The sequence below is a fragment of the Gopherus flavomarginatus genome, chromosome 5 (assembly GCF_025201925.1).
Source record: "Gopherus flavomarginatus isolate rGopFla2 chromosome 5, rGopFla2.mat.asm, whole genome shotgun sequence".
In the NCBI taxonomy this organism is placed as follows: Eukaryota; Metazoa; Chordata; order Testudines; family Testudinidae; genus Gopherus; species Gopherus flavomarginatus.
In genome coordinates this window covers 970521-998204 of record NC_066621.1, presented here as the reverse complement: position 1 = coordinate 998204, position 27684 = coordinate 970521, and the positions used below count along the sequence as shown (strand labels likewise).

The 27684-nt window shown below is 63.0% G+C and overlaps 1 protein-coding gene across 4 annotated transcripts; it reads right to left on the bottom strand.

The window, feature by feature from the left end:
• Positions 1-606: 606 nt before the first annotated feature.
• On the bottom strand, positions 607-27359 carry SEZ6L2 (seizure related 6 homolog like 2). Of its 4 annotated transcripts, XR_007774283.1 has the most exons (19): positions 27081-27357; positions 25035-25226; positions 24313-24624; positions 24001-24134; positions 23654-23846; positions 22911-23096; positions 22133-22301; positions 21709-21872; positions 19781-19975; positions 18274-18412; positions 17822-18018; positions 17338-17532; positions 9679-9870; positions 8866-9057; positions 7903-7941; positions 5100-5217; positions 4690-4792; positions 3873-4077; positions 607-1525 (listed from the first exon to the last, which is right to left on the bottom strand). XR_007774283.1 is itself a non-coding variant. In XM_050952344.1 (18 exons), the coding sequence occupies exons 1-18, from the start codon at positions 27145-27147 to the stop codon at positions 4048-4050; spliced, it is 2859 nt and encodes a 952-aa protein (XP_050808301.1). In that variant the 5' UTR covers positions 27148-27357; the 3' UTR covers positions 3597-4047. The 4 variants fall into 4 exon arrangements, 2 of the variants coding, with proteins under 2 accessions (XP_050808301.1, XP_050808300.1); XM_050952344.1 differs by lacking the exon at positions 607-1525 and having other exon boundaries at positions 3597-4077; positions 7861-7941; XM_050952343.1 differs by lacking the exon at positions 607-1525 and having other exon boundaries at positions 3597-4077.
• Positions 27360-27684: the final 325 nt, after the last annotated feature.

Genomic DNA, 27684 nt, shown 5'->3' with positions numbered 1-27684 from the left:
CAGCCAGCTTTTTATACCTACCGCTTTACACCTGCCAGGTACTGCATACCTCACCTGAGAGTGGCTTTAACCACTCGCTCTGGTCCCGGGGCGTGTTCCTCGGCTCCCTTCATTTTCAGCACCTGCCTTCCAGGCCTGTGCCTAACCTAAAACACTCCTCTGTCCTGGTCGTCACAGCACCCCTATTGACTTAAGGCAAAAGCTTCAGTGACTGCAAGGGGTTATGGGAAACTGAGCATAAACGAGCAGTGTTATTTAAAAACCATAGGCCAAAGTAGGCTCTCTAATGACTATAATATTAGTGCTTAATGCACACTAACATCGCTGTGGTGTGGACAACATATAAATATGACATGTATACATAGCCAGGGCAGCTTCTACTGCACCACAGGGCCCGCTTGTCGCCTTGTAATTGTCAGTTAAGGTGGCACCTTTGCAGAGTAATGTATGAAGCTGGGGGGCGGGGTGAGGCAGGGGGGCTGGACGTGTGATGAAACACTCTGAGGACACCACCATTTCACCGCTGCTGGCTAAGAAGTTCAGGCGATGTCCCTTGGGCAACGCTCCCTGACAGGTTGGTCGGAGTAGTTCACACCTAACGGCCAGATGCAGCAGAAATCATTGTTTTACCTTTTTATTACCTGTTGCAATGAAGTATTAGCAATTATTAATTATTCATTTGATTTTGCTTGCGTGCGGTTAAGCAGCATGGCAGTGTCACGCATATCACACACCCCGTACTGCAGGGATCGCAGCCAGCCCTCAGTGCCTTCAGTTACGGGCTTAAAGCTGGTCTCCACTGGGTTATAAATGATTCACATTTGGTCTTGAGTTCTGGGGGTGAGACTAGACAACCCTCCTAACCCCGTGGTGCTGATTCTACAGCCCGATGCTCAGAATAGTTAATACAGGGGGTCAGAAGATAAATATATTTTTCAAATGACCTCTGTCCCAAATAGATAATCCAGATTCAGATAATCCAGCCACATAACCACTCGTTCCACCTAGTCTTGGGGCTTCCTATTTGAAAGATCCCATGATGCAGTAGAACCTCTGAGTTACAAACCCCCGAGTTACAAACTGACCAGTCAACCACACCCCTGTTTGGAACCAGCAGTACACAATCAAGCCACAGCTGAGACCAAAACCAAACACTGCACAGAACAGCGCTGTGTTAAGCGTAAACTAGTAAAAAAAAAATCAAGGGAAAGCCACATTTTCCTTCTGCACAGGAAGTTTCAAAGCTGCGTTAGTCAATGTTCAGTTGTAAACTTCAGAAAGAACCAGAACGTTTTGTTTAGGGTTCTGAACATCCGCCATCCCCGAGGTATCTGTAACGCCGAGGACCGACTGTCGTGCTTCGCCCAGCCCTTGAGGGTTGTGTGCCTTTCTGAGAAGACGCTTTCTGAGTAATCAATGAAGACGTCCACAGTAACGATCCCTTTGATGGACGCCATAATCAAGCTCCGCCGGACGCCAACGAGAGAGATTTGAAAGCACAGGAATCCGCATGAACTCACCACACCTAATAATCAGGTTAAGAGTCAGAACTGGCCCGCTATGCGGCTTTGTAATGTTTCTACAGGTGCAGCCTCAGTTGGGTGTAACTAGGGCCTTTTTGAACTTTGCAGAACAACTTGATTTGGTAATATCATGGTATGCTGCAAAATATTAATGCTAACCAAACAAATCTCAGCAGGCTTCCACCTTTGCCTCCCAAGCACATGCAAATTAGCACCAAAAAGCCTGGGCCTGCGCCAACATGATCAGCCCCCCACTACTGCTAAGAGCTGATCCTGTGCAGCATCATGTGGCAGGGAGTTCCACAGGCCCACACCCTCTACACATTGTAAGCAACCAGCCTGCCCTAAAGAATTACCCCAGTTCAGTCCCTTCACATAGGGCCCCAAATTGGTCTCTGCGGACTATGCCCCCTCCTCACCCCCTTTGTGCCCTGTGATGAGTCAACTCACCACTACAGCGTCTCCTCATGGTCGAGTGTGGCACCACAGCTCCACCCCACCAGACGCTCCCGTCCAACGGGCTCCCCGGCAACCCTTGATTTACGTCCACCCTTCCATGGTCAGCTCTGGGCCCCTTGCAGCCCTCGCCTCAGATTGTCCCAACATCCTTATCCCCTTATATGGGGAGTCTCAACCCTCCTGCCCCAGTCCCAGCCCAGGGCTGATCGGTACCATCCCCACTGCTGTGGCCCCAGGGCTGGGGAACGGGCCCCAGGACACAGCCACGTGCCTCTGCCCAACCCTCCCTCCTGGGGCCGGCAGGACAGGACCCTGATCTCCGTCGGGGGTCGGGGGGTGTCTGGTTGGCTCCAGGCAGCAGGGGATAGGACATGGGGCTTTGCCTGACCTGGGGGCGCCGGCTCCGATGCGGCCCCAGGGCAGGGGACCAGCTGTTTCCTCCGTCAGCCCCCCCAGGCACCAGGAGATGCAGACCCCACGGCTTTTACAAATGGTGCAGTTTATTTATTGCTCCAAAAGAAAGGTGAATGGAAAAACAGGACAATGAGGAGAGGGGGTGGAAAGGGGGGCATGGGAGGGGGAGAGGCCTAACCCCCCCAGCAGCTCCTCCTCCAGGGTCAGCCACCAGGGACCCAGGTGTGTCGGGGAAAAGACGATTCCTCCCCCCCGCCCCCGTGGGGTGAAAGGTATTTAAAGGGACGTAGCAGAGGAATATGGGAACTGTCTCCCATCATTTCATTTTGACAATGTCCCTTTAAGGACAAAACACAGGAGGATATAAATGACTGTACCCATTCCTTTAAGAATAACAGATAGGAGGACACTTTAAATAACATCCCTTTAAAGATAAGTGTCCTCCTGTTTTTTATGCTGAAAGGGGTGACTATAGAAGTAAATATCCCCCCTGCATTTATCCTTAAAGGAATGCTATTCAACTAAATATCCTCCTGTGTTTTAATCCTTAAAGGGGAAAGGGTCAGTTGTAAATATGTTTCAGCCTTAAAGGGATGATGTTTAACTCAGTGTCCTCCTGTCTCTTTTTTGACTCCTTAAAGGGGTGGGTTCAGGGGTATCTATGGGCCAGTCTTTTACTCTTAAAGGTAACGATTAAGAATTACGTTTAGCCTTAAAGGAGCATTGTGAAAATAAATGCTCCTCTTTTACCCTCAAAGGGACATGTTCAGGAATAACTATCGCCTGCATTTTATGCCGAAAAGGAGCGATGGGGAATTGTTTTTACCCTTAAAGAGCTATAGCCTCCTACCTTGAATGCCCTTAAAGGGATGCGGTGTAAAACACGGGAAGGTATTTATTGTTTAAGGGAATAAATATCTTCTGGCTTTTTCCTTCCAGGGAAGGACAGCGTCACAAGGTGGGGGCGGGGCGGGGGGGGGGGGGGAAAGAGGCCTGGTTTCTTATTGGATGGTCTCAGACGATACGCTACATGCTCCAGAGCTCTGCGTCCTAATATATTATTGTAGGGTCTCCTGCAAGCCCCAAGGCGGCTGCACCCCTTAGTTACTACAGGGCCCCGCAAGCCACAGGGCTTTGTGCATGGTTACTGCAGGGTGGGCCTACGTTATTGTAGGGTCTCCTGCGAAACCCAGGTTGTTGTTGTAGGGTCTCCTGAGAGCCGTGGGGCTGCGTGCACTGGGTTGGGATTGTTTGTTAGTGTAGGGTTTCCGACAACATCCAGTTGTTTTTGTAGGGTCGGCAGCTCCCACCACCCAAGAGAGGGGGTTGGGGGGAGGGATAGCAGGACAGCTCCCCCCCCTACCCCGCCAGCCATGGTCGAGTAAATAAATAAATAAATAAATAAAATAAACCGGGGGCGGGGTTATAAATTAACTAATTACCGAAGCAGAAAAGTGTGAGCGTTGGCACACAGACCTGGATATGTACAAAGTGGGAGGGGAGGTGGGGGGGAGCAAGGCATTCTAGGATGGCATGAGCAGAGAGATAGGACATGGCCCCTCCTCCACGTGCAGCCCCCCCTTCACACCCCCCCGTCGTCTCTTCCCTTCCGCAAGACGCCCCCTCACTCCGGACCAGGAACACGGCCCCGTCAGATGGACACTTCGTACTCCCTTGTGTCCTGGGGGGGGGGGGGCAGAGATGGGGAAAACAGCGTCATTTGAGGAATCAGAGCCCCCCCATCTGTTCCCATCCCCCTGGCCAACAGCTCCCCCCCACGCAGCCCCCCTATTCGTTCCCAGCCCATCCCCCCAGCCAACAGCTCCCCCCACACAGCCCCCCCATCCGTTCCCATCCCCCCGGCCAACAGCTCCCCCCCACGCAGCCCCCCCATCCGTTCCCAGCCCATCCCCCCGGCCAACAGCTCCCCCCACACAGCCCCCCCATCCGTTCCCAGCCCATCCCCCCGGCCAACAGCTCCCCCCCACACAGCCCCCCCATCCGTTCCCAGCCCATCCCCCCGGCCAACAGCTCCCCCCACACAGCCCCCCCATCCGTTCCCAGCCCATCCCCCCGGCCAACAGCTCCCCCCACACAGCCCAATCTCTGTCTCATCCCAAAGCCCCCTCCAGCCCCACCCCAGAGCCAACAGCCTCTCCCGCACCCCAACCCCCTGCCCCAGCCCAGTGAGAGTGGGGGAGAGCGAGCGATGGGGAGGGGGCGTGGTCTCGGGGTGGGGTGTGGGCAGGGGGTGCTCGGTTTCGTGCAGCCCGGCGCCCCGGGGGCGACTCACCCCAGCCTCGTAGAGCGGGTTGCTGAAGTCGGACTCCACGGTGATGGGCCTGTAGCTGTGGGAGCTGGAGAACGAGAAGCCAAACAGGGACTTGCCCTGGAACCTGGGACAGAAACGTGGGGGGTGAGAACGACACGGGGGACCCAGACGCACCCCAGAAGCGATGGGGCTGCTGCCCCTTTAAGAGTCTCAAGCTCCACCCCCAATGAATATCATTCCACTTTCATTCCAACCCTCCCCTTTAAGACTCCAAAGTCCCGCCCTCAATGACCACCATGTCCCTTTAAGACTCATGGGCCCTGCCTTCCAGTGACTAAGTGCACAGACACATTGGCCATCCTGCCCCTTTAAGAGCTCCAAGCCCCGCCTCCCAGCTGCCACACCTTCCATCCTCATTGGCTGTGGCTTACTTGGTGTAATAGATGTAAATTCCACCAATCAGGAGAATGACCAAGATGATTGGCAGGAAGATCGCCAGGGCGATGTTACCCCCCTCTATCTGGTGGGAGGGGTCTGTCGTCTGGGTGACTGTGCAGAGACAGGCGGCCAATCAGAGAGGACAAAACCAATGACATGACAGCATCCCTGTCCCGTTCCCTGCAGCACCCCCTAGTGCTGCACTCGGACCAGCACTGACAGCCAGGGGAGAGCCCCCCCGCCCCACAGCGCCCCCTGCTGAGCCCTCTGCCCCACCGTGCCCCCTACCCCACAGTGCCCCCTGCTGAGCCCTCTGCCCCACAGTGCCCCCTGCCCCACAGTGCCCCCTGCTGAGCCCTCTGCCCCACGGTGCCCTCTGCCCCACGGTGCCCTCTGCCCCACAGCGCCCCCTGCTGAGCCCTCTGCCCCACAGCGCCCCCTGCTGAGCCCTCTGCCCCACAGTGCCCCGTGCTGAGCCCTCTGCCCCACCGTGCCCCCTACCCCACAGTGCCCCCTGCTGAGCCCTCTGCCCCACGGTGCCCCCTACCCCACAGCGCCCCCTGCTGAGCCCTCTGCCCCACAGTGCCCCGTGCTGAGCCCTCTGCCCCACAGTGCCCTCTGCCCCACAGTGACACCTGCTGAGCCCTCTGCCCCACGGTGCCCCCTGCCCCACAGTGCCCCCTGCTGAGCCCTCTGCCCCACAGCGCCCCCTGCTGAGCCCTCTGCCCCACCGTGCCCTCTGCTGAGCCCTCTGCCCCACCGTGCCCTCTGCCCCACAGTGCCCCCTGCTGAGCCCTCTGCCCCACAGTGCCCCTGCTGAGCCCTCTGCCCCACAGTGCCCTCTGCCCCACAGTGCCCCCTGCTGAGCCCTCTGCCCCACGGTGCCCTCTGCCCCACGGTGCCCCCTGCTGAGCCCTCTGCCCCACGGTGCCCCCTGCTGAGCCCTCTGCCCCACGGTGCCCTTTGCCCCACAGTGCCCCCTGCTGAGTTCCCTGCCCCACCGTGCCCTCTGCCCCACAGTGACCCCTGCTGAGCTCTCTGCCCCACAGTGCCCCCTGCCCCACAGTGCCCCCTGCCCCACAGTGCCCCCTGCTGAGCCCTCTGCCCCACGGTGCCCTCTGCCCCACGGTGCCCCCTGCTGAGCCCTCTGCCCCACAGTGCCCCTGCTGAGCCCTCTGCCCCACAGTGCCCTCTGCCCCACAGTGCCCCCTGCTGAGCCCTCCACCCCACGGTGCCCTCTGCCCCACCGTGCCCCCTGCTGAGCCCTCTGCCCCACCGTGCCCTCTGCCCCACAGTGCCCCCTGCCCCACAGTGCCCCTTCTGAGCCCTCCACCCCACGGTGCCCTCTGCCCCACAGTGCCCCCTGCTGAGCCCTCCACCCCACGGTGCCCTCTGCCCCACCGTGCCCCCTGCTGAGCCCTCTGCCCCACAGTGCCCTCTGCCCCACAGTGACACCTGCTGAGCCCTCTGCCCCACGGTGCCCCCTGCCCCACAGTGCCCCCTGCTGAGCCCTCTGCCCCACAGCGCCCCCTGCTGAGCCCTCTGCCCCACCGTGCCCTCTGCCCCACAGTGCCCCCTGCTGAGCCCTCTGCCCCACAGTGCCCCTGCTGAGCCCTCTGCCCCACAGTGCCCTCTGCCCCACCATGCCCCCTGCTGAGCCCTCTGCCCCACCGTGCCCTCTGCCCCACAGTGCCCCCTGCCCCACAGTGCCCCCTGCCCCACAGTGCCCCTGCTGAGCCCTCCACCCCACGGTGCCCTCTGCCCCACAGTGACACCTGCTGAGCCCTCTGCCCCACGGTGCCCCCTGCCCCACAGTGCGCCCTGCTGAGCCCTCTGCCCCACAGTGCCCCCTGCCCCACAGTGCCCCCTGCTGAGCCCTCTGCCCCACAGCGCCCCCTGCTGAGCCCTCTGCCCCACCGTGCCCTCTGCCCCACAGTGCCCCCTGCTGAGCCCTCTGCCCCACAGTGCCCCTGCTGAGCCCTCTGCCCCACAGTGCCCTCTGCCCCACAGTGACACCTGCTGAGCCCTCTGCCCCACGGTGCCCCCTGCCCCACAGTGCCCCCTGCCCCACAGTGCCCCTGCTGAGCCCTCCACCCCACGGTGCCCTCTGCCCCACAGTGCCCCCTGCTGAGCCCTCTGCCCCACGGTGCCCCCTGCCCCACAGTGCCCCCTGCTGAGCCCTCTGCCCACGGTGCCCTCTGCCCCACGGTGCCCCCTGCTGAGCCCTCTGCCCCACGGTGCCCCCTGCTGAGCCCTCTGCCCCACGGTGCCCTTTGCCCCACAGTGCCCCCTGCTGAGTTCCCTGCCCCACCGTGCCCTCTGCCCCACAGTGACCCCTGCTGAGCCCTCTGCCCCACAGTGCCCCCTGCCCCACAGTGCCCCCTGCTGAGCCCTCTGCCCCACGGTGCCCTCTGCCCCACGGTGCCCCCTGCTGAGCCCTCTGCCCCACAGTGCCCCTGCTGAGCCCTCCACCCCACGGTGCCCTCTGCCCCACCGTGCCCCCTGCTGAGCCCTCTGCCCCACCGTGCCCTCTGCCCCACAGTGCCCCCTGCTGAGCCCTCTGCCCCACAGTGCCCCCTGCCCCACAGTGCCCCCTGCTGAGCCCTCTGCCCCACGGTGCCCTCTGCCCCACGGTGCCCTCTGCTGAGCCCTCTGCCCCACGGTGCCCTCTGCCCCACAGTGCCCCCTGCCCCACAGTGCCCCCTGCTGAACCCTCCCACTCCCTGCCCCCGGCACTGAGCACCCCTGCCCCACGGCTCCACCTAGTGAGCCCCTTGTGCCTGTAATTTAAATGACCTTCTAGCTTCCGGTCGTCCAGTAACTCCTCATACGCCACTGAGAACAGAGCAGAGAAAGACTTAGCAGAGACAACCAAGGGGCTGCGGGTCAGGAGTGAGGGGCACTGGCAGAGCGGGGGGGGGCTGCGGGTCGGGAGTGAGGGGCACCAGCAGGGCTGGGGGGGGCTGCGGGTTGGGAGCAAGGGGCACCGGCAGAGTGGGGGGGGCTGCGGGTCGGGAGTGAGGGGCACCAGCAGGGCTGGGGGGGCTGTGGATCAGGAGTGAGGAGCACTGGTAGAGCGGGGGGGGCTGCGGGTCGGGAGTGAGGGGCACTGGCAGAGCGGGGGGGGCTGCGAGTCGGGAGTGAGGGGCACCGGCAGAGCGGGGGGGGGCTGCAGGTCAGGAGTGAGGGGCACCAGCAGGGCTGTGAGGGGGCTGCGGGTCGGGAGTGAGGGGCACCGCAGAGCTGAGGGGGCTGCGGATCGGGAATGAGCGGCACCGGCAGGGCTGGGGGGGGCCGGATCAGGAGTGAGGGGCACCAGCAGGGCTGTGAGGGGGCTGCGGCTCGGGAGTGAGGGGCACCAGCAGGGCTGTGAGGGGGCTGTGGGTCAGGAGTGAGGGGCACCACAGAGCTGAGGGGGCTGCGGATCAGGAGTGAGCGGCACCAGCAGGGCTGGGGGGGCTGCAGATCGGGAGTGAGGGGCACCGGCAGAGCTGGGGGGGCTGCGGGGGGCTGCGGGTCAGGAGTGAGGGGCACCAGCAGAGCTGGGGGGGCTGCGGGTCGGGAGTGAGGGGCACCGCAGAGCTCGGGGGGCTGCGGATCAGGAGCGAGGGGCACCGGCAGGGCTGGGGGGGCTGCGGGTCGGGAGCGAGGGGCACCGGCAGGGCTGGGGGGGCTGCGGGTCGGGAGCGAGGGGCCCCGGAAAGGCTGGGGGGCTGCGGGTCGGGAGTGAGGGGCACCAGCAGGGCTAGGGGGCGGTACCTTTGCAGAGGGGCGGCTGGCTGGTCCACTGGGACGGGTGCCCCGGGACGCAGGTGATGGTCACCTCCCCGATGAGCTCGAAGCCCTCGTAGCAGAAGAAACGCAGCGACTCGCCTGCCTGGTAGTGATGCTTGTAGAGCGTCTGGTAGCCATTCTCGGGCACGCCGGGGTTCAGACACGGCTCGTACTTCACTGCGAGAGAGCAGAGCCCTCGACGCTGCCCCTCACTCCCGACCTGCAGCCCCGCTGGTGCCCCTCACTCCCGACCTGCAGCCCTGCCAGTGCCCCTCACTCCCGACGCGCAGCCCTGCCAGTGCCCCTCACTCCCGACCTGCAGCTCCCCGCCCAGCCGGTGCCCCTCACTTCCGACCCGCAGCCCTGCCAGTGCCCTCACTCCCGACCCGCAGCCCCCCCGCCCAGCCAATGCCCCTTACTCTTGACCCGCAGCCCCCCCGCCCAGCCAGGGCCCCTCACTCCCAACCCGCAGCCCCTCCGCCCAGCCAATGCCCCTTACTCCCGACCCGCAGCCCCCCCGCCCAGCCAGGGCCCCTCACTCCCAACCCGCAGCCCCTCCACCCAGCCAATGCCCCTTACTCCCGACCAGCAGCCTCCCCGTCCAGCTGGTGCCCCTCACTCCCAACCTGCAGCCCCTCCGCCCAGCCAATGCCCCTTACTCCCGACCAGCAGCCCCCTCTCCCAGCCAATGCCCCTTACTCCTGACCCACACCTCCCCCGCCCAGCCGGTGTCCCTCACTCCCGACCTGCAGCCCTGCCGGTGCCACTCACTCCCGACCCGCAGCTCCCTGCACTCACAGACACACTTGGGGACACGGTCGCTCCATTTGGGGGTTCCGGTGTCGCGGTTATAGCAGGTCAGGGTGCTGCTCCCCTCCACCACGTAGCCCTCATGGCAGAAGTACTGGACGTGGGAGCCGATGGAGAAGCGTCGGTCCGAGACACTTCGCTTCCCATTGGCGATCTCCCCCGGGTCAGCGCAGTTCACGACTGTGGGGAGAGAACAACAGGGGGAGGGAGCAACAAAGTATGAGACACCCAGACACATACTAGGGCTCCCCCAAGTTGGACAGCGACTCAACTGTGACTTTGGACTGAAGCACTAAACTGGTGTTAGCAGTGCGATCCCAAGAGTCTGTCATTGGCCTGGGTGGTGGGAGCCGTGACCCCCTCCCCCCCGGGGTGGTGGCAGGTACCACACCACCATCACGGGTGTGAGATGTAGAACACCCGACCTGGAACTTTGTGGTAAGGTCCTGTCAGAGTTCCTTCCTGTCATAAACAGATGGTTAAGGGTTAATGTCTCTTTCACCTGTAAAGGGTTAAGCAGCTCAGAAAACCTGGCTGACACCTGACCAGGGGACCAATAGGGGGACAAGATACTTTCAAATTTCGGTGGAGGGAAGTCTTTGTTTGTGCTCTTTGTTTGCGGGTTGTTCGCTCTTGGGACTAAGAGGGACCAGACATCAATCCAGGCTCTCCAAATCTTTCTGAACCAGTCTCTCATGTTTCAAAATTGTAAGTAACAGCCAGGCAAGGCGGATTAGTCTTATGTTTGTTTTCTCAACTTGTAAAGGTTTCTTTTGCTGGAAGGATTTTTACCTCTGTTTGCTTTAACTTTGAATCTAAGGCTGGGTGGGTGGGTCCCTCTGGTCTATATGAATCTGAGTACCCTGTAAAGCATTTTCCATACTGATTTTACAGAGATGATTTTTACTTTTCTTTCTTTAATTAAAAGCTTTCTTTTTAAGAACCTGATTGATTTTTCCTTGTTTTAAGATCCAAGGGATTGGGTCTGAACTCACCAGGGATTGGTGGGGGGAAAGGAGGGGGATGGTTAATTCCTCCTGCTTCCGGCCACCAGGTAGCAAAGTCCACGAAAGTCAGTATGTGCTGCTTTCCTCTGGGGGTCTTTTTGGGAAAGGACCCAGAATATCCACAGCTACTCGCTGAAATGGGATCTCAGTTATGGGGAGTGGCTGGAGAGGGGCCTTGACCTGGTCTTGGGGTTTTCCCACTCGTTGGCATACCTCACAAGACCGGACATACTTGGCAACGTCCTTGCCCATCCCCTCCCAGTGGAAGGACTTCCCCAACCGGTCCTTGGTTCTGTTCACCCCAGCATGGCCACTGGGATGATCATGGGCTAAGCTGAAGAGCTTCCCCCGGTACTTAGTTGGAACCAACAACTGTTTTTGCGGGTGCCAGTCTTCCTGGTGTCCACCAGAAAGAGTCTCCTTATATAAAAGCCCTTGGTCTATAACAAACCGGGATCGGTTAGAAGAGGTGAGTGGCGGTGGAGCGCTCCGTGCCGCCGCCCAAGCTTTCTGCAGGCTGTCATCTGCTTCCTGCTCAGGCTGGGACTGTTCCCTTGAGGCTGGAGACACCAGTTCCTCCTTAGACTGTGGACTTGGGCTTGGTCCCTCTGGAAGCGATGTAGGTGATGGGGTTGTTTTCGTGGCTGGTGAACCGCTCTCCGCTGGTGCACCAGGGGTTATTTCAGGCTCTGGCTGAGCCTCTTGGGTGTGGTTGTCTGCGGCTTCTGCCAGTTCAGGCCCGCTGGTGCCCTCTGGCATTGGGGTTGAAGATGGGTTTGCAAGCGCTGGAGTCAGTGCTGGCAACGGTTCTGGTGCTGGCTGCTTTTCCGGGTCCGGGTCTGGGACTGGAGTCACTGTGGCTGTTTCAGTCATTGGCAGGGGATCCGGGTCCACTACCTCTGTCTGGGTCTCTGGTAACACAGATGGGGCCCTTGTGAACGGCTCAGGAACAGGAATGGGTCTGGAAGCTTGCCTGGTTTGGCTACGTGTAACCATTCCCACTCTCTTGGCCAGCTTCACCTGGTTGGCCAAGTCTTCCCGCAGCAGCATGGGGATGGGATAATTGTCAGACTGCAAAAGTCCACATTCCTGACCAGCCCTTGTACTGGACAGGCAGTCTAGCTGTAGGCAAGTCTACAGCTTGTGACATGAAGGGGTAAACTGTCACTTGGGCCTCTGGGCTGATGAATTTGGGGTCCACTAAGGATTGGTGGATAGCTGACACTTGTGCCCCCGTGTCTCTCCACGCAGTAACCTTCTTTCCGCCCACTCTCAAAGTTTCCCTTCGCTCTGGGGGTATCTGAGAGGCATCTGGGCCTGGGGATCTTTGGTGTGATGGTGGTGTAATGAACTGCACTCGGTTGGGGTTCTTGGGGCAGTTGGCCTTTATATGTCCCAGTTCATTGCATTTAAAACATCGCCCAGCTGACTGGTCACTGGGTCGAGGTGGGTTGTTGGAGACTGGTGAGGTGGGACAATAGGGTGTCTGGGGCTTTCCTTAGGTTGTAGGTGGGGTCTTGGGTTGCCCTCGGGGATAGGTATCAGAGGGGAAGCCGTGTTAGTCTGGATCTGTAAAAGCAGCAAAGAGTCCTGTGGCACCTTATAGACTAACAGACGTTTTGGAGCATGAGCTTTCGTGGGTGAATACCCACTTCGTCAGATGCATGTAGTGGAAATGTCCAGGGGCAGGTATATATATGCAGGCAAGCTAGAGATAACGAGGTCAGTTCAATCAGGGAGGATGAGGCCCTGTTCTAGCAGCTGAGGTGTGAAAACCAAGGGAGGAGAAACTGGCTCTGTAATTGGCAAGCCATTCACAGTCTTTGTTCAATCCTGAGCTGATGGTATTAAATTTGCAGATGAACTGGAGCTCAGCAGTTTCTCTTTGAAGTCTGGTCCTGAAGTTTTTTTGCTGCAGGATGGCCACCTTAAGGTCTGCTATAGTGTGGCCAGGGAGGTTGAAGTGCTCTCCTACAGGTTTTTGTATATTGCCATTCCTAATATCTGATTTGTGTCCGTTTATCCTTTTCCGTAGAGACTGTCCAGTTTGGCCGATGTACATAGCAGAGGGGCATTGCTGGCATATGATGGCATATATTACATTGGTGGACGTGGACGTGAATGAACCGGTGATGGTGTGGCTGATCTGGTTAGGTCCTGTGATGGTGTCGCTGCTGTAGATATGTGGGCAGAGTTGGCATCGAGGTTTGTTGCATGGATTGGTTCCTGAGCTAGAGTTATTATGGTGTGGTGTGCAGTTACTGGTGAGAATATGTTTCAGGTTGGCAGGTTGTCTGTGGGCGAGGACTGGCCTGCCACCCAAGGCCTGTGAAAGTGTGGGGTCATTGTCCAGGATGGGTTGTAGATCCCTGATGATGCGTTGGAGGGGTTTTAGCTGGGGACTGTATGTGATGGCCAGTGGAGTCCTACTGGTTTCTTGGGTTTGTCTTGCAGTAGGAGGCTTCTGGGTACACGTCTGGCTCTGTTGATCTGTTTCTTTATTTCCTCCTGCGGGTATTGTAGTTTTGAGAATGCTTGGTGGAGATTTTGTAGGTGTTGGTCTCTGTCTCGGGGATAGGGTTTATTTTCGGTTTGCCCCTTCTGATATTCGCTCCCCTTGATAGTAGTTTTTTTCTTTTCTGCCACTTCCACCCATCTGGCTCCAATCTCCCCCGCCTCGGTTACCATTTTCGGCTTCCTATCTAGGAGGTACCTTTCTGTTTCCTCAGGAACACCCTCTAAGAACTGCTCCATTTGTATCAGGAGGTGCATGTCGTCCAGAGAGTTAGCACTTGCTCCTGATATCCAGGCATTATAATTCTTTCCAATGTGGTAGGCGTGTTGGGTAAATGACACATCTGGTTTCCACCTTAGGGCTCTGAACCGCGCCGATGGGCATGCTCAGGGTTAGCCCCATTCTGATTCTGGCCTTGGTTTGAAAAAGATTATAATCGTTCATGTGTTCCTTAGGCATCTCAGCCGCCACCTCTGCTAAGGGTCCACTGAGCTGTGGCCTCAGCTCTATCATGTACTGGTCTGTAGAGATGCTGTACCCAAGGCAGGTCCTTTCAAAATTTTCTAAGGCCTCAGTATCATCACCTGCCTTGTAGGTGGGGAATTTCTTGGGATGTGGAACAATCGCTGGCGAAGGGTTGGTAGGATCGGCTGGGTCATTCTGTTTAGTTTTTGCTAATTCCATGGCCCGCTGGTGGGCCTCCTTTTGGAGTGCCATCTCTTTTTGTTTCTTCTCCATGTCTCTCCTGTGGGCAGCCTCTTCCCTGGCCATTTCTGCCTGAATTAGTTCCATTTGTCTCTTATGTTCGTTGTGTTTGTTTATTGCTTTGAGTTTCGCTACTTTTAGTTTGCTTGTTGCTGCACTGGTGCTCATTGTACCTGCTCTCTTCTGCTGGTGCGCCCTCTCCTGCTCACTGCCTGAACTGCTGTTCCTCTGCTGCCTTCTTAGGGTTGCTTAGCAACAGAATCTTTTTTAACGTTTTCTAACTAGCCTTTCCCGATAGAGTAAAAAAAAAAGAAACTCTTTGATTTGCAAATATGTTTTGCTGGTCTCTGCTGTTCACAGCTTAAGCCTGCTTTGTTTAACAAAAGACCCTTGTTAAACTAATGTCTTTGCCTTCAGGCAGTCTCTCTGCATAACCAGAAAGGAGAAAAGAAAAAAAATGGTTCTGGCTGTAGTTTCAAAACCCCCTCCTCTCTGCTTATAAGCAGCTAGCAGAGAAAAAAGAAAAATAATAATCCTACTGGCTTTCGGATTCTTATCCGAACGCTGCCACCATGTCATGGTATAATTCCCCAATCTGAACTTAGAGTCCAAAAGATGGGGTACCAGCATGAACTCCTCTAAGCTTAATTACCAGCTTAGATCTGATAGGCTGCCACCACCCAAAAATATAGTGTTTTGGGGCACTCTGGTCCCCCCAAAAACCTTCCCTGGGGACCCCAAGACCCAAATTCCTTGAGTCTCACCACAAAGGGGAATAAACCATTTCCCTTCCCCCTCCTTTCTTCCTCCCAGCTCTTTCCCGCCCTGGGTACACTAGGAGATCACCGTGATTCAACTCCTTGAATCACCACACAGAGAAATCAGGTTTTTTCTCTCCCTTCTCTCCCGCTCCCAGGCTTTCCCTCCCTGGGCTCCTGGAGAGAGAGACAGATTCAAGCTCCATGAATCTAAAACACAGAGGGAAAAATTCACCTTTCCTCCCCTACTCCTCCTTCCCTTCTCTCACCAATTCCCTGGTGAGTACAGACTCAGTTCCTTTGAGCCTTAACAAGAAAAAAAAATTAATCAGGTTTTTTAAAAAGAAAAGCTTTTAATAAAAGAAAGAAAAAAGTAAGAAATCTCTGTAAAATCAAGATGGAATATTACAGGGTTTTTCAGCTTATAAACACTAGAAAGAAGTCTCCCCGCAGCACAAATACCAATTAAAATCCATCCAGCAAAATCACATTTGCAAATACAGAAAACAATCAAAAGACTATAACCGCCTTTCCTACGTAATATTCACTATTCTGAATATATAAGAGACTGTAGCAGGGAGATTGGCAAGAAACCTGGTTGCACGTCTGGTCCCTTTCAGGACCCAGAGAGAACAAAGCAAAACCCAAAAACCACAAACAAAGGCTTCCCTCCACCGAGATTTGAAAGTATCTTGTCTCCTGATTGGTCCTCTGGTCAGGCGTTTCAGGTTCCCTGTTTGTTAACCCTTTACAGGTAAAAGAGACATTAACCCTTAACTATCTGTTTATGACAGAACCTGATTGATTTTTCCTTGTTTTAAGATCCAAGGGATTGGGTCTGAACTCACCAGGGATTGGTGGGGGGAAAGGAGGGGGGATGGTTAATTCCTCTTTGTTTTAAGATCCAAGGAGTTTGGATCGGTGTGAAGCCTCTCAAGGCAACCCAGGGAGGGGAAAGTCTGGGGGGGGAAGGAGGGGGATGGTTAATTTCTCCTTGTTTTAAGATCCAAGGGGTTTGGATCTGTATTCCCCAGGGAAGGTTTTGGGGGAACAGAAAGTGTGCCAGACACTAAATTCTGGCTGGTGGCAGCGTACCAGATATAAGCTAGTAATTAATTGACACCTCCCCACTCTGAACTCTGGGGTACAGATGTGGGGACCTGCATGAAAGACCCTGAAGCTTATTTCTACCACCTTAGGTTCAAAACTTCCCCAAGGCACAAATTCCCTTCCCTGTCCTTGGACGGTATTGCTGCCACCACCAAGTGATTCCAGCTAAACTCAGGGGAAGGAACACTTGGAGCTCCTACTCCCCCAATGTCCCCCCAAGCCCTTCACCCCGTTCCTGGGAAGGCTCGAGAATAAACAAGATGAGCACAGACCAACCATGGGGTTTTTTAGGACACTAAATAAAAACAATCAGATTTTTTAAAAACCCCAAAAAACAGAACTTTATTAGAAAGAAAAACAGTAAAAGCAGCACCTCTGTACAGTTAGAAAGAAGCTAATTTCATGGGTCAGTCAGATTTAAAACACAGAGGGTTTCCCTCTCGGCTAAACTTTGAAGTTACAAAAAGAAAACCAGGAATACGTCTCCCTCTCAGCACAGAGAAAATCACAAGCCAACATAAAAGTCAGCTAACACCTTCCCTTGCTAGTACTTACTAATTCTGCTGGAGTGGGTTGCTTGCATTCTTGGTCCATCTCCAGCAAGCACCCAGAACAGACAGAGCCCCCAGCCCCCTACCCCCGATTTGAAAGTATCTTGTCCCCTTATTGTTTTTTGGGGTCAGGTGCCAGCCAGGTACTTGAGCTTCTTAATCCTTTATAGGTAAGAGGATTTTGTACCTCTGGCCAGGAGGGACTTTATAGTGCAGTATACAGAAAGCTGGTTATCCTTCGCTTTATTTTTATGACAGGTTCCCTGCAGGAGGGAAGGACGCTCCCCTTTTCCTGTGTCTGAGATGGGATTTGAACTCACAACCTGGCCTCCAGCCTAGCTGGGGATTTGTTCAATAGTGGTGGGAGAAGTGGGATACCTCACTCCACCAGCCCTGGCCGGGGGGTCTTGTTGTAGGGAGGGGACACTCTCTTGGCGATGTGATGAGATTCCAACTGGAAAGCTTGGCTCTGAGCCTCAGAGAGAGGCAGGTCCGTCCCTCCTGCTCTCCCAGCATGGGCTCTCCCCAGACAGGGTGAGCCCTAGGATGGGTCTCAGCAATGGGAGTGGACTCCCCCTTTTGGTGCAAAAGGCAGGCACCTTGGCACTGAGCCCCAGCTTGAGGTAGCCAGGGACTGGTGACAGTGGTGAGATACCCAGCTGTGCTCCTCGTGGCAGAAGTGGGATGGCCGAGGGACTTGGTACACCTGGCCACCGTTGGTGGTACTATGGGATCCCTGATTATACCGCAGTAGCAGTGGGGATACCAGGCTACCTTGTTAAGTAGACAAGGGATAATGGGGGATGGGGGGGGGATGGCGGCAAGTGAGAAGACAGGAATGGGAGGGACAGAGGGATACCTGGCCGTGCCATTGGTAGCAGGGGTGGGATCCAAACTCAGGCCCATGGGGGTGGGATGCTTGGCTGCACTGTTGGTGTCAGAAGTGGGATCGAAAGGCAGCCCATGGGGCTAAGGGTCCTGGAGGGACAGGGGTCACTCACTCTTCTGGCAGGTGGGGGGGCTGTTGCTCCAGGCCAGGTCCCACTGGCAGGTGAGGATGTCGGAGCCCACGATGTCATAGCCCGGTTCGCACTGATAGGTGAGCACCGTGCCCCGGATGGCAGCCGCGTGCGAGGCTGTGCGCCAGCCAAACTCCACTTCTGGCAGCTCCGGGCATGTGTCGTTCCGGGGCACCTCTGGGGGTGGAGAGGTGAGAGGGGGCAGGATTCCCTTCCTGCCACCCCCTGGCCCATACCCTCCTCTAGTCTGGGCCCCCCTTCAGCCCTCCACCCCTCATCTCCTGCTGCCTCAGAGCGCCCCCAGCACTCCTTTCCCCTGCTCCCTGTTCCCTGCATCCCCCCTCCATCTGACCCCTTGTGTCTCCCTGTGATCCCTCCCCCTACTGCCTCAGTACCCCCTCCCCCTCCCACCTGACCCTCCCTCTGCCTACCTTGCCGACCACCCCCCGCCCCACACGGGCCCTACCAGAGAAGCGGATGAGGAAGCCCTGGCTGAGGCCAAAGAGGGGGTCGCTGGGGTCCGACTGGAACTGCAGGGTGGCAGCGCTGGCTGAGGTGTAGAGGCGGAAGCGGGGGTGGGCGCCCATGTACTGCCCCAGCACCCGGCCCGTCAGGTCCTCGCCATCCAGCACCGTCAGCACGTCACTCTTCCGGATGTTTAAGCTGTGCGGGGGTGCGGGGTGTCAGGGGGCCAGAGAGTGAGACTGGGGGCCAGGGGAGCAATGGGAGATTATGGAGTCGGGGGGCCAGGGGAGCAATGGGGGATATTGGTGTCAGCCGTGGCATACCTGACAGCACAACTGGTGAGAAAATGGGATGATGGGGATAAGTGGATCATGACAGAGGAAAGATGGGGGGGCTGGGTGGTCTGAGAGAGAGGGGAAGGAACAGGGTCCTCGGGGTGGGGTCGGTACCTACATTTCAACGTCCAGCAGGACCCGCTTCTCCTCCTGCACCCGGATATTCCAGACACAGTCCTGGCCTTTGCCATAGCTCTGGGGCCAGTCGGGGGAGAGTACCACGCCGGCAGGGTCTGACAGCTCCCCCCCACACAGCGCTGCGGAGAGCACCAGTGTTAACGGGGCTGAAGGTTAGGAGCGAGGAGAGCCGCGGGGGGCGGGGGCTGCGGGTCGGGAGCGAGGAGCACGCCGGGGGCGGGGGCTGCGGGTCGGGAGCGAGGAGCACGCCGGGGGCGGGGGCTGCGGGTCGGGAGCGAGGAGCACGCCGGGGGCGGGGGCTGCGGGTCGGGAGCGAGGAGCACGCCGGGGGCGGGGGCTGCGGGTCGGGAGCGAGGAGCACGCCGGGGGCGGGGGCTGCGGGTCGGGAGCGAGGAGAGCCGCGGGGGGCGGGGGCTGCGGGTCGGGAGCGAGGAGCACGCCGGGGGCGGGGGCTGCGGGTCGGGAGCGAGGAGCACGCCGGGGGCGGGGGCTGCGGGTCGGGAGCGAGGAGCACGCCGGGGGCGGGGGCTGCGGGTCGGGAGCGAGGAGCACGCCGGGGGCGGGGGCTGCGGGTCGGGAGCGAGGAGAGCCGCGGGGGGCGGGGGCTGCGGGTCGGGAGCGAGGAGAGCCGCGGGGGGCGGGGGCTGCGGGTCGGGAGCGAGGAGCACGCCGGGGGCGGGGGCTGCGGGTCGGGAGCGAGGAGCACGCCGGGGGCGGGGGCTGCGGGTCGGGAGCGAGGAGCACGCCGGGGGCGGGGGCTGCGGGTCGGGAGCGAGGAGCACGCCGGGGGCGGGGCTGCGGGTCGGGAGCGAGGAGAGCCGCAGGGGGGCGGGGCTGCGGGTCGGGAGCGAGGAGCACGCCGGGGGCGGGGGCTGCGGGTCGGGAGCGAGGAGCACGCCGGGGGCGGGGGCTGCGGGTCGGGAGCGAGGAGCACGCCGGGGGCGGGGGCTGCGGGTCGGGAGCGAGGAGCACGCCGGGGGCGGGGGCTGCGGGTCGGGAGCGAGGAGCACGCCGGGGGCGGGGGCTGCGGGTCGGGAGCGAGGAGCACGCCGGGGGCGGGGCTGCGGGTCGGGGAGCGAGGAGCACGCCGGGGGCGGGGCTGCGGGTCGGGAGCGAGGAGCACGCCGGGGGCGGGGCTGCGGGTCGGGAGTGAGGAGCACGCCGGGGGCGGGGGCTGCGGGTCGGGAGCGAGGAGAGCCGCAGGGGGGCGGGGGCTGCGGGTCGGGAGCGAGGAGCACGCCGGGGGCGGGGGCTGCGGGTCGGGAGCGAGGAGAGCCGCAGGGGGGCGGGGGCTGCGGGTCGGGAGCGAGGAGCACGCCGGGGGCGGGGGCTGCGGGTCGGGAGTGAGGAGCACGCCGGGGGCGGGGGCTGCGGGTCGGGAGTGAGGAGCACGCCGGGGGCGGGGGCTGCGGGTCGGGAGTGAGGAGCACGCCGGGGGCGGGGGCTGCGGGTCGGGAGTGAGGAGCACGCCCAGCAGGGAGCGTTACCTTTGCAGGTGGGCTCGCTCTCGTTCCAATGCGGGTCGGAGGGGTCGACGCACTCGATGGCGGCTGGGCCCTGCTCCAGCATGTACCCGGCGCTGCAGGCGAATTCCACCTGCGCCCCCACGCGGTACAGCGGGTCCGACGTGCTGAAGTTCCCATGCGCCAGGAACGGCTCGTAGCACCGATCCTCGTCGAAGGCTGCCAGCGCAGGGAGCCAGTCAGAGAGAGCAGGGGGCTGCGGAGCCCCACCTGGCCTCCAGGGGGCAGGGGTGGGCCTCGTGGGGAACTGGAGGGGTGGCGCAGGGGGCAGGGAGCGGGATGGGCCCCGTGGGGAGCTCCGGGGGGTGGTGCGGGGGGCAGGGGTGGGCCCCGTGGGGAGCTCCGGGTGGTGCGGGGGGCAGGGAGCAGGATGGGCCCCATGGGGAGCTGGGGGGGTGGCGCGGGGGGCAGGGGGGCCCCGTGGGGAGCTCCGGGGGGGGGCGCGGTGGGCAGGGAGCGGGATGGGCCCCGTGGGGAGCTAGGGGGGTGGCGCGAGGGGCAGGGGTGGGCCCCGTGGGGAGCTCCGGGGGGTGGCGCGGGGGGCAGGGAGCGCGATGGGCCCTGTGGGGAGCTGGGGGGTGGCGCGGGGGGCAGGAGGGCCCCATGGGGAGCTCCGGGGGGTGGCGCGGGGGGCGGGGAGCGGGATGGGCCCCGTGGGGAGCTGGGGGGGTGGCGCGGGGGGCAGGGGGGCCCCGTGGGGAGCTCCGGGGGGTGGCGCGGGGGGCGGGGAGCGGGATGGGCCCCGTGGGGAGCTGGGGGGGTGGCGCGGGGGGCAGGGGGGCCCCGTGGGGAGCTCCGGGGGGTGGCGCGGGGGGCAGGGAGCGGGATGGGCCCCGTGGGGAGCTCCGGGGGGTGGCGGGGGGCAGGGAGCGGGATGGGCCCCGTGGGGAGCTGGGGGGGTGGTGCGGGGGGCCCCGTGGGGAGCTGGGGGGGTGGCGGGGGGCAGAGGGCCCCGTGGGGAGCTCCGGGGGGCAGGGGGGCCCCGCAGGGAGTTGGGGCTGGTGCGGGGGGCAGGGGGGCCCCGTGGGGAGCTGGGGGGGTGGCTCAGGGGGCCCCGTGGGGAGCGGGGGGCAGGGGGCCCGGTGGGGAGCTCCGGGGGGTGGCGGGGGGCAGGGGGAAGGGGGCCCCGTGGGGAGCTCCGGGGGGTGGCGGGGGGGCAGGGTGGCCCCGTGGGGGGCTGGGGGCAGGGCTCTCACCCTCGTAGCGCAGCCCCAGGATGAGGGGGGCCCCGTGGGGAGCTCCGGGGGGTGGCGGGGGCCCCGTGGGGGGCGGGGGGCAGGGCTCTCACCCTCGTAGCGCAGCCCCAGGACGAGGGGGGCCCCGTGGGGAGCTCCGGGGGGGGGGCGGGGGGGCCCCGCGGGGGGCAGGGCTCTCACCCTCGTAGCGCAGCCCCAGGACGAGGGGGGCCCCGTGGGGAGCTCCGGGGGGGGCGGGGGGGGCGGGGGGGCCCCGCGGGGGGCAGGGCTCTCACCCTCGTAGCGCAGCCCCAGGACGAGGGGGGCCCCGTGGGGAGCTCCGGGGGGTGGCGGGGGGGAAGCGGGCCCGGTGGGGAGCTCCGGGGGGTGGCGGGGAGAAAGGGGGGACCCGGCGGGGGGCAGGGCTCTCACCCTCGTAGCGCAGCCCCAGGACGAAGGGGGCCCCGTGGGGAGCTCCGGGGGGGGGCGGGGGGGGCGGGGGGGGCCCCGCGGGGGGCAGGGCTCTCACCCTCGTAGCGCAGCCCCAGGATGAGGGGGGCCCCGTGGGGAGCTCCGGGGGGTGGCGGGGGCCCCGTGGGGGGCGGGGGGCAGGGCTCTCACCCTCGTAGCGCAGCCCCAGGACGAGGGGGGCCCCGTGGGGAGCTCCGGGGGGGGGCGGGGTGGGCGGGGGGGCCCCGCGGGGGGCAGGGCTCTCACCCTCGTAGCGCAGCCCCAGGACGAGGGGGGCCCCGGGGCTCTCGGACACGAGCTCCAGGAAGAGGCTCTGGGCGTCGCTCAGGAGGCCGCGCTCCGGCACGTCGTCCATGTCCGAGTCGTAGATCAGCGGGGAGAGTCGGCTGCTGCCGCTGCGGATCACCAGCCTGGGGGGCTGGGGGGGTCAGGGGGAGGGGCCTCTGCCCCACCCTCGCCTGGCCCCCCGCTTGCCCTGCGCCCCACCCGCCTTCCTCCACACCCGTTTTCTGCCTCCCATGCCCCCCAACTCCCCCCACAGCCACTGCCCCCTCCCCCAGGCCCCTCAACTCCTTCCACACTCCCGCCCCTCCCTCCTCTCCCCTGTACCCCCCCCGGTGTCTCGATCCCTCGCCAGGGTCTCTGGCCCCCCCAATTCCAGCCCCCTCACCGGTCGTTGTCCTCGTCCAGCGCCAGGCGCTCAAAGTGCAGGTGGAGCCGCTGCCCGTCCGGCGCCTCCAGGAGCCAGTGGCAGGTCAGGTTGGCGCCGTGCCCGCCCAGCCCCTCGGGGGCCACGATGCGCCCGTGGGAGGCGTTCTGCACGGCCCCCCCACAGGCCGCTGGAGAGAGGGGCAGGGGTGAGGGATGGAGCTGCCCCCCCACGGGGCCCCCTGCACCCCCAGTTTCACCCTCCACAGGGCCTTCCCCCCAGCCCCCTTCCTGTGCCCCTGTCCCCCCCCCGGCGGGGCCCCCTGCACCCCCAGTTTCACCCTCCACGGGGCCTTCCCCCCAGCCCCCTTCCTGCGCCCCGTCCCCCCCCGCGGAGCCCCCTGCACCCCCAGTTTCACCCTCCAAGGGGCCTTCCCCCCAGCCCCCTTCCTGCGCCCCGTCCCCCCCCGGCGGAGCCCCCTGCACCCCCAGTTTCACCCTCCACAGGGCCTTCCCCCCAGCCCCCTTCCTGCGCCCCGTCCCCCCCCCCGCCGGGGCCCCCTGTACCCCCAGTTTCACCCTCCACGGGGCATTCCCCCCAGCCCCCTTCCTGCACCCCTGTCCCCCCCCGGCGGGGCTCCCTGCACCCCCAGTTTCACCCTCCACGGGGCCTTCCCCCCAGCCCCCTTCCTGCGCCCCGTCCCCCCCCGGCGGAGCCCCCTGCACCCCCAGTTTCACCCTCCACGGGGCCTTCCCCCCAGCCCCCTTCCTGCGCCCCGTCCCCCCCCGGCGGGGCTGACCCGCGCAGGTGGGGCTGGCGCCGCTCCAGCGGGGGCGGCTGACGTTGAGGCAGATCAGGGTCTCCTCCCCCCACAGGCGGAAGCCCAGCTCGCACTTAAAGGTGGCGGCGCCGCCCGGGTGCAGGTCGGTGACGCTCACGTCCCCGTTCTCCGGCCGGCTGGGGAAGCCGCAGCTCAGCAGAAAGGCTGGGGAGGGAGAGGAAAACCATTTCCGTCTGGAGGACAAAAACTGAAATAAAATAACTGTCTGGGGGACAAAAATAATTTTTTTTGGTAGTCTGGAGCTGCCTATTGAAGGGCAGCTGGACAGTGCCGGGACTCCCATGCTGCTTGGCTTCTCATAGGGGCGGTGCCGTTGGAGGGGAAGAGGGACATTTGTTGCATTTGGCCCCCATTAAAGGGACAGTGGGAGTCATCTCACTGTTTGCTCTGAAAGAGACACCTTGATTCCCTCCTCCCCTTTAAGAGAACATACATTGGTTCCTCCTTCCCTCCCTCTCTTAAAGGGATGGGGGACTCGCCCCTGTCTGCCTGTTTGCTGGGAGGAGTCATCCCCTTTAAGACAAGGGGGCCTTTCAACCATTCGCCTCTTAAAGGGGCAGCAGCCAACGTAGACTCCCCCTTGTTCAAGGGGCAAACAGTCCAATGGCCACCTCTTAAAGTGGCAGGAAAGCACCTACCCCCCCCCCCTTAAAGGGGTGGTGGAACCGGTCCCCTCCCCCCCTTAAAGGGGCAGCCCTTACCCTGGTAGTGGAACTTGAAGACGCTGGGGGTGGTGGCGTGGTCACTCCGGAAGTGGATCAGCACCTGATTGGTTGGGCTGCGGATCACCTGACCCTCCACCATCAGGGACTGGTTGGCCAGGATGGCCGGCGTCTCACCCCCCAGCCCCTCCACGGTGAGGGAGTCGTCCTTGGACAGGTTCAGCGTCTGCACCTGGGGGGGAGCAGGGTCAGCACCCAGGCCCCCCCTCACCCCCAGCATCCCCCAACTGCCTCCTGCCCCAACATCCTCAGCCCCCCAGACTGGCCCCTCCTGCCCCCCAACTGTCCCCCTCCCACAGCCCTGGCCCAGCTCCCTGCCCCCTTACCTGCACCTCGACCCCGTAGCCCATGTAGACCCGGATGCTGTAGCTACAGTCCAGCCCCCCGTAGAACGCAGCCCCCGCAGAATCTGGGGACTCCACGTAGCCCTCCACCTCCGAGATGTTGTTATTGCAAAGGACTATGGGAAGGGGGAACTGAGTCAGACATACCTGGAATTCTTCCCCCCGCCCCCCCGAGCCAGCCAATCCCTGCCCTGGGGCTGGGGCTGGCACCCCCAAGAGGGGAAAGGCCCCTGCTCCATCCCCTGCCCCCCCCAGCCAGTCCCTGAAGCCCCTTGAGGACCAGGGCCCCCTCACCGGGCGTGTGCACCGTGGTGATGGTCGTCGTAGTGATGAGCGTTGTCGTGGTTTCCTCATCGCCCTCGGGGATGTAGGTTGTCATGGCAACATGGCCCCCCTCGTCGCCCCCTGCAGGAGGGGGCAGCAGGCGAAGGGGGGTGGCGGTGGAGCTCGGGGGGGTGGTGAGGAAGCCCGGGCCCCCCGGGGCAGTGGGCTGGGGGGGCAGCACCGCCGTGGTGAGTGGAGAGGCCGTGTCTGTGCCGAGGACCCCGGTGTCCAGGTGCTGGGGAGGCAACAGCGAGGCCGGGGGTCGCGGGGCCGAGGGGCTGCCTGGGGGACGACGGGGGCAGGCGGTGAGAGCAGCCCAGTCCCCACGCAACTAGCCCCCATCTCCACTTGTCTCCCTCAACCCCCCACCAAGCCACCCCATCGCTCCTGAGCCCCCACTCCTCTCCCCCATGCCCGTCTCCCCCCAATACTCACCCAGCCCCCCCGCCCCATGTATGTGCCCCTCCCCACACAATTTCTGCCCCCAACCTCCTTCTCCTCCCCCATTGATCCCACCCACTTTCTCCCAGCCCCCCACCCATTCCCCAAGGACCTCCCCCACCCCAATTTCACACCCTCTCCCCCAGCTCCCTCCTCCTCTTCCCTACTTCCAACCCCCCCATAGAACAGCCCCTACTCCAGTGAGTGTCCCCTCCCAGTCCCCCCTCACACAGCGGGTGGGGGAGACTCACCAGGGAGAGACTCGGCCTGCCCCAGAAACTCCTTCTTCAGCAGGACGCCCTGCAGCAGCTCAGACAGACCCTCAGGGACCCCAGGGGGAGGCACGGAGCCCCCCAGGGCTGAGCCACTGGCCTGGCCCCCCAGCGAGGAGACCTCCAGCTGTGGGGAGAGGGTCACGGGCGACACATCCTTCAGCGGCAGCCCTGCGAGGAGCGAGGGGTTAAACAAGACAGAGACCCGATGCCCCTCACTCCCGACCCGCAGCCCGTGCCCCCCAGCCCTGCCCCCCCCCCCCCGCTCTGCTGGTGCCCCTGACTCCCGACCCGCAGCCCGTGCTAGCTCAGCCTTGGGACCCAGAGAACTGCGGGTCGGGAGTGAGGGGCACCAGCAGAGCTGGGGAGCCCAGGGCTGGGCTGGCAAGGGCTGCAGGTCAGGAGTGAGGGGCACCAGCGGAGCTGGGGAGCCCAGGGCTGGGATGGCAGGGGCTGCGGGTCGGGAGTGAGGGGCACCAGCAGAGCTGGGGAGCCCAGGGCTGGGCTGGCAAGGGCTGCAGGTCCGGAGTGAGGGGCACCGGCAGAGCTGGGGAGCCCAGGGCTCGGCTGGCAGGGGCTGCAGGTCAGGAGTGAGGGGCACCAGCGGAGCTGGGGAGCCCAGGGCTGGGCTGGCAGGGGCTGCAGGTCAGGAGTGTGGGGCACCGGCAGAGCTGGGGAGCCCAGGGCTCGGCTGGCAGGGGCTGCAGGTCAGGAGTGAGGGGCACCAGCAGAGCTGGGGAGCCCAGGGCTGGGCTGGCAGGGGCTGCAGGTCAGGAGTGTGGGGCACCGGCAGAGCTGGGGAGCCCAGGGCTGGGCTGGCAGGGGCTGCAGGTCAGGAGTGAGGGGCACCGGCAGAGCTGGGGAGCCCAGGGCTGGGCTGGCGGGGGCTGCAGGTCAGGAGTGAGGGGCACCAGCGGAGCTGGGGGTGGGAGGCAGGGCTGAGCTAGCCCGGGCTGCGGGGTGGCACTGCTGTGTCTGTCTCCCACATGCGCGGCTGGGCTGCTGTGACGAGCGCGGCTGTGACAGCCCCAGCCCGTGGGGCACAGGGGGGTGACAGGCCCGGGCAGCTGCTGGCCAGACACTAATTGCTCTGAATGTGGCGCATTGGAGGATGCGGCTCTCAAACGGGATCGCTGCCCAGACCCAGCGCCTGACACGACCCAGCCCTCTGCCCCCGATGGGAGCCGGCGCCCCCTAGAGGGGAATGGCCCCTGCCCCATCCCCACTCCGGAGTCAGCCAGGCCCTGCCCCTGCCCCTGCCCCATCCCCGCTCCGGAGTCAGCCAGGCCCTGCCCCTGCCCCTGCCCCTGCCCCATCCCCGCTCCGGAGTCAGCCAGGCCCTGCCCCTGCCCCCACCCCATCCCCGCTCCGGAGTCAGCCCGGCCCTGCCCCTGCCCCTGTCCCATCCCGACCCCAGAAGCCAGCCAGGCCCTGCCCCTGCCCCTGCCCCATCCCGCCCCCAGGAGCCAGCCAGGCCCTGCCCCGGGGTGGCTGGGAGCTGCGCTCCCCAGAGGGGACAGGCCCGAGGTGCCCAGGAAGGAGAGTCCTGGATCCAGTGGAAAATGCTTGAGAACTAGGAAGGAAAATTGAGGTCTGGACACCTGGGTTCCTGCAGAACAGCCCCTACTCTCCCCCAGGCCACAGCGGCCCCTGCTCAGCCCCCAGCACCCCCACCCAGCACCCTGACCCCACAATCCCCATCCCCTGGCGCCCTGCAGCGAACATAGGGGGCGCTGCTTGGGGTGTGCGGGGGGGGGGGGCTGATGGCTCTGTGCCTAGTTGGGGGTCTGGCACCCCCAATTATAGTCAGTCACCCATTCATTAACCCCCTTCGTTACGCCCTTTGCCTTCCCCTCCCAGCCCCGGCCCCCCACTGCCGCCCGTTCCCATGGCTCTGCACCCCAAACCAGCGCCCCCCGCAGCCCTGCGCACAAAGAGCCGGTTGCATTTTCCAGCGGCCTGTCCCTCCCCCCCCGCAACCCCAAATCTCTGCGCCCCCCCCCCCCCCGCTTGCGGCCCCCTCACCTCGCAGCAGGGGCGCCGAGCCCAGCAGCAGCAGGAGGCAGGAGGCGGCCGGGCCGGAGCAGCCCATGGCGGGTCCCCTCCGACCTGCGAGCACCTCTCCTGGCGCGGCGCTGCGCTTCGCTTCCCGGGGGCCGGGGGGGCCGGGGCTGCGCTTCGGCGGGGGCACCGGGCGCGCAGGAGACACCTGCTCCTCTGCAAGGCGAAAGGGGGGGGGATTGCTGCAAACTGCCCGCGGCAGCTCCCGCCCCCGCCTGATTCCGCACAGCCAGACCCCCCCGCAACACACGGCGCTGCGCCGTCACCCCCCCGCAACACCGGCGCTGCCCTGCCCCCCCCCCCCGCAACACACGGCGCTGCGCCGTCACCCCCCCGCAACACCGGCGCTGCCCTGCCCCCCCCCGCAACACACGGCGCTGCGCCGTCACCCCCCCCGCAACACCGGCGCTGCCCTGCCCCCCCCCCCGCAACACACGGCGCTGCGCCGTCACCTCCCCCCCGCAACACACGGCGCTGCGCCGTCACCCCCCCGCAACACCGGCGCTGCCCTGCCCCTCCCCCGCAACACACGGCGCTGGCATGCCCCCTCCCCCGCAGCAAGACAGGT